Below are 5,296 nucleotides of genomic sequence, written 5' to 3'. Positions count from 1 at the left end.
AACCGAATGTCCGGGGGGGGGGGGGGCTGTTTGCCCCAGAGTGAACTACTGCGCGGCCGCCGGATCAAACGTCCCGCCGACGTCCCGTGGTTCAGGGGGGGGGAGGTGCCGATCATACGTCAATCCTGCGGCGCGGCAAAGAAGCAGCGCGGCGGGGGTTGTGTTGTTTTTTTAACCGAAGTGTGCGCATACGCCCTTGGGTGCTTGTGCGCATCCCGTGGAGACTTGGGGAAAAAAACCCTTTTCACGATGGGACATGGGCGGGCGCCGGATGCCACGAGCTACCACCGGAAACGCGATCAGACGCCCGCCCTTGCCCTGCGGTTTCTGGAAACTAGTACCTCGGAGGTACTAGTTTTTTAAGCCACATCTTCGGCGGGAAGCCTCGGGTTCGCCACGGGAGCTCTACGCTTTCCAGATGTTGCAGTGTGATCGCGCCCGGAAAATCCGCCTATCTTCCGTCTCTGTAGTGTGGCTAATGCGCCGTGTGACTGCAGCCGTAGTTTGAAAGGAGGTGCCAATCACAAAGTGTAAGGCATTTCACGCCAAGAATCTTCTTATCACAAAAACCGCTATTTCCAAATGGGTGCTTTGTGCAGACACAAAAATGGTGCCTCTTCTGTTGTACCTCACACTCCAGGGAAGTACGGAAAACCAGAATAGGCTGTTTGCTCTGATAAGGAGATGCTTTGGAGGAAAAGCAGGTGGGCACAGAGAAGCCCATTCGGTGGGCACAACGATACCCACGGGCACAACTTTGGAGGATCTCTGCTTTAATGTCACGCAAGACTCCTTTTTGGCAGTTCCTTGGTTCCCATGATAAGGACAGACACCACTCCAAACTCAGCTGTTGCACATAATCATCTGAGGCATGTCGTGTTTACTGGTTTTATAGTGACAGATTGGGCCTCCAGGGAAGAGATGGTTGCTCATATCTACAGCTCTGGCAGATGTTGAATCCTGAAGGAATTGCACCGCTTCTTATCTCTTCTCTTCCATCTGATTAGATTTCATACACCAACAAGTGTGCCTCACCTGTCTCGAAATGTTCAGTTACAGAGATTGTCCCAGATGTGTACAAAGGGCAGCTGTCTTCAAGATAAATGTGTCATGCTGCCTTCTGCATGGCGTGTCGCCTTAAACTTCCCCCTCTCATTCACTGTGATTTTGCATAGCTTTCCTGTCTCATAATCACCCTGATTATCAAAGTACTGTGTCCGCCGGATGCCAATTGGAATGAGAATTGGATTACATCAGAGGTTTGGGCATCGGAGGCCTCGGTCACACGGGAGATTTTGGCCCAGGAGAGGGACGGATCAGGGGCACAGCAAATGGGCGTGAGCACACTGCAACATCTGGGAATTGGCTCACACCCATCCCCAATCCGTCCCTTCAAGCCAATAACGTGCTGTAAAAAAGAACCACCCCCAGAGGAGGACTTGCCTGTGACGCCGCATCAAGCGCGGCCGTGGGATCGCCGGCGCGCTCTTCGTTCGTAGCAATCCCGGCTCCCGCCCGAACTGCGCATGCTCACACATGCGCAGTTCGGCTGCCTCGCTTCCCTGTCAGTGGCTTCCCCCCGGCATCTGATCGTGCTGGGGAGGAAGTGCGCGGCAGCTCAGGGGATCTATGTGATCCCGCCGCCGTGTGTCTCTTTTGGTGCGGCTTTAAAAAGCTGCACTTTGCCCGTGTTTCCCCCCCCCCCCCGTGTGACGGGGCCGGAGGCAGGCTTTTGCAAGTGCTTTCATGTCCCGGCTGGGTTTGCAAGCCCAAGGGGTCGTGGGCCACTAATCTGGAGCAAGAAGCAACTAGACGGGAGCGCAGTTTCCGCAAGGTGGTTGAAGCGCTGCAGAAATCTTAGCAGAGGCCGTGGTCAGACGTGCCATTTGGTGCGGAGGGAAAGCGAGCCTATTTCCCCCAGTGGGGGATTTCCCCCAGTGGAAATTGACAGCGGCGTTGCACAATCACACATCTTTTGTAGCTGTGGGCTCAGCCCATCCCTGCCTGATCAGACAGCACATTCAAGCCAAGTGGGGTCTTTTTTGCCTTTTGTTTCCCATGCGCAGAAACAAGGAATTGCACCTCCGCACTGAGGGTTCCCCGTGGAGTATGCGGTTATGCGCATACTGCTAAGCAACGGGGGGAGGAAACGGTACTAAGTCGGGATGGAATGAGCCGACCATCCCGACGGCATGGGAGTGTGCTTGAGTGATCAGACAGGGGAAAGTCTGTCTGTAGCCCATCGGCAGGCATTAGGACCGGACTGTCCCTGGCGTCTTTTAACTCCGCTTCCATGGCAAAGCAGCATGGGGTGCCGACGGCTATGGGACCTTTCCCAGATGTTGCTGTCTGATCCTGCCCTTTAGACCTGCCAGGCATTCGTAGCTGAGTCGAATCCAAAGGCTTCTTATTCCCAAGCAGACCCAACAGCTGTACGTGGAAGGGAGTATTCTGACTCTGGGCCAGGTGTTGTGGTGCTGCTGAATTTGTTTCTCCTTCAGGGATTTCCAGGGTGATTTTTAGGAGATCAGCCAAGTGATTGATGGGTTGACAATCGTCATGGAACTGATGGGTTAAAATCCATCTCTTAAAAAAAATCTGAACTGCCAGTCATGAGTTCCGAGCCTGGTAACGCAGTCCTCTTAGAGAGCCCACAAGGATCCTCATCGAATTCGAGTGAGAGCCAGTTTGGTGTAGTGGTTAAGAGCGGTGGACTCCAATCTGGAGAACTGGGTTCGATTCTCCACTCCTCCACATGAAGCCAGCTGGGTGACCTTGGGTCAGTCACGGTTCTCTCAGAGCTCTCTCAGCCCCTAAAAACAAGTCTAGCCTGCCACTAGCATAACGCTAAGAGCTGGAACTTGCAGCTGCCAGACAATCTTGGTATCTCCTGGCTATTCTGCATGCAAAGCCATACGATGATGATGATGATCAAATTCTAGTTCTGATGAGCTGTTAGTAAACAAGGTGATCTTGTCAGGCAATTAGTAGAGATCAAATAAAAATAAGGTAGGTGTGATTGGAGAAAAAAACACCCACCCTTTTCCCTGAAATGATCTTTGTCCACAGAGAAACCCTCCTTCTGCCTTTTGGAGAACGATCCTGGAATCTGCCGAGGGATGATTTCCAGGTATTTCTACAACAAGGACTCTCAGCAGTGTGAAAAATTCATGTATGGTGGGTGCCTGGGAAACCAAAACAACTTTGAATCTTTGCGAGAATGCCAGGATATCTGCCAGAACAGCCGTAAGTAATCTCGACTTGTGGCATTAAACACCTTCTTGTATCTCTTGGTTCTTGGGTGTAACATGTAACTGGGCCATTTGGTCAAGAGTGCCGGAAAAAAAATCAGCTTCATTTGGAATGGTCACCTGCAACACTCTCTGACTGATTTCACACAAGAGCTGTGCCGCGGTCACGCCTCTCTTTGCCCTGCTTCTATTGGTCAATTTCCCACTCGAAGCCGCACGGCCGCATTTTGACCTGCGGCTTCGCCCGATTTCCCTCGCGGTTTTGTGATCCTGTTTTTTGAGGGTCACGAAACCGCGGGGGAAATTGGGCGAAGCCGCGGGTCAAAATGCAGCCGTGCAGCTTCGAGTGGGAAATTGACCAATAGAAGTGGGGCAAAGGGAGGTGCGACTACAGCACAGCTCTTGTGTGAAATCGGTCTCTGTCTCTTTCCCCTAAAAGATTGGTCATCTGTGGATCCTTGTTTTCTTCCCTTTCCCCATCTTGTGCAGTTGTCATAACTTGAAGGACTCTGCCAACTTCCTATGTCCAGTGGCATGAACCTACCTGAGCACTGCGGTCATCTTCAGGGGTCCTCCTTCGGGTGCCTCCTGAGATTAGGCACGTGGTGACCCAGGGGAAGGCCTTCTCAGTGGTGGCTCCAAAACTCTGCTGCTCTCACCAAAGGGAAATTAGGCTGTCCCCTTCTGTTGCCATCTTCTGCCAGGGAGTGAAAACTTGTTTGTTTAGCTTGGCATTCCATCAGTGGTCCCTCCGTCTTCCCTAATGTTTTAAACTGTTGTTTTTACCTCTTGTGCTCATTTTAAGCTCTGGTTTTAACTGGTTTGAATGATGCATTTGTGTGTTGGTTTGAATGGCTTTCAAGATGGTGAGATTTTAATTTGTGTGAGCCACCTTGGTGGCCCTAAGGGGGCAGAAAGGTGGGATAACAACAACAACAATAATAATAATAATATGCTTCTTCCAGGCATATTGAAAACTAGCAAGAAAGGCTACAAACTTAGAATCATAGAATCTCAGAGAGTCAAAAGGGGCCCTACAGGCCATCGAGTCCAACCCCCCCCCCCGCTCAATGCAGGATCATCCTAGAGCATCCCTCACAAGTGTTTGTCCAGCCGCTGCTTCAAGACTGCCAGGGAAGGGGGAGCTCACCACCTCCCCATGCAGCTGATCCCACTGTCGCCCAACTCTTGCTGTCAAAACGTTTTTCCTCAGATCCAGCCGGTACCTTCCCGCCCTTCGTTCAAACCCATTCTTGTGAGTCCTCTCCTCTGCTGCCCACAGGAAGAGCTCCCTGCCCTCCTCTAAGGGACAGCCCGTCAGATACTTCAAGAGAGTCATCCTGTCTCCCCTCAACCTCCTCTTCTCCAGACTGAACATTCCCAAGTCCCTCAGCCTTCCCTCACAGGGCTCGGTCTCCAGGCCCCCGATCATCCTCATCACTCTCCTCTGCACCCACTCCATCCTGTCCACATCCTTTTTGAAGGGACAGCCCCTCAAATACTTCAAGAGAGCCATCCTGTCCCCCCCACCACAACCTCCTCTTCTCCAGACTGAACATTCCCAAGTCCCTCAGCCTTCCCTCACAGGGCTTGGTTTCCAGGCCCCCGATCATCCTCATCGCTCTCCTCTGCACCCACTCCATTCTGTTCACATCCTTTTTGAAGGGACAGCCCCTCAAATACTTCAAGAGAGCCATCCTGTCCCCCCCCACCTCCTCTTCTCCAGACTGAACATTCCCAGGTCCCTCCGCCTTTCCTCACAGGGCTTCTTGGTCTCCAGGCCCCCGATCTCTGCAAGAGTCACTCTGTTATGTTAACTTTCCACAGGTTTATTTCCACAGGTTTATTCCACGATTCTCTCACCTCTCTCTCCAGTGGGGACCCAGAGTGGCTCACATCGTTCTCCTCTCCTCCGTTTTGTACTCACAGCAACCCTGTGAAGTGGGTTAGCCCCAGGGTCGCCCAACAAGCTTCCATGGCAAAGTGGGGATTCGAACCGGGGTCTCCCAGATCCTAGTTCAACACTTTAACCACTACACCACAGT

At 52.2% G+C, this 5,296-nt stretch overlaps 1 protein-coding gene across 1 annotated transcript in view; it reads left to right on the top strand.

Annotated features, from left to right (window-relative positions):
• The window catches only part of TFPI (tissue factor pathway inhibitor), a 41,447-nt gene that overhangs the window by 18,388 nt on the left and 17,763 nt on the right, over positions 1–5,296 (top strand). Inside the window, exon 4 of the mRNA XM_015419382.1 lies at positions 3,070–3,246. Coding sequence (XP_015274868.1) covers positions 3,070–3,246 — 177 coding nt within the window. The remainder of the gene's footprint in view (positions 1–3,069; positions 3,247–5,296) is intronic.

This window comes from Gekko japonicus, unplaced genomic scaffold (assembly GCF_001447785.1).
Source record: "Gekko japonicus isolate JY-2015 unplaced genomic scaffold, Gekko_japonicus_V1.1 scaffold430, whole genome shotgun sequence".
In the NCBI taxonomy this organism is placed as follows: domain Eukaryota; kingdom Metazoa; phylum Chordata; class Lepidosauria; order Squamata; family Gekkonidae; genus Gekko; species Gekko japonicus.
This window is presented reverse-complemented; position numbering and strand designations above follow the sequence as displayed.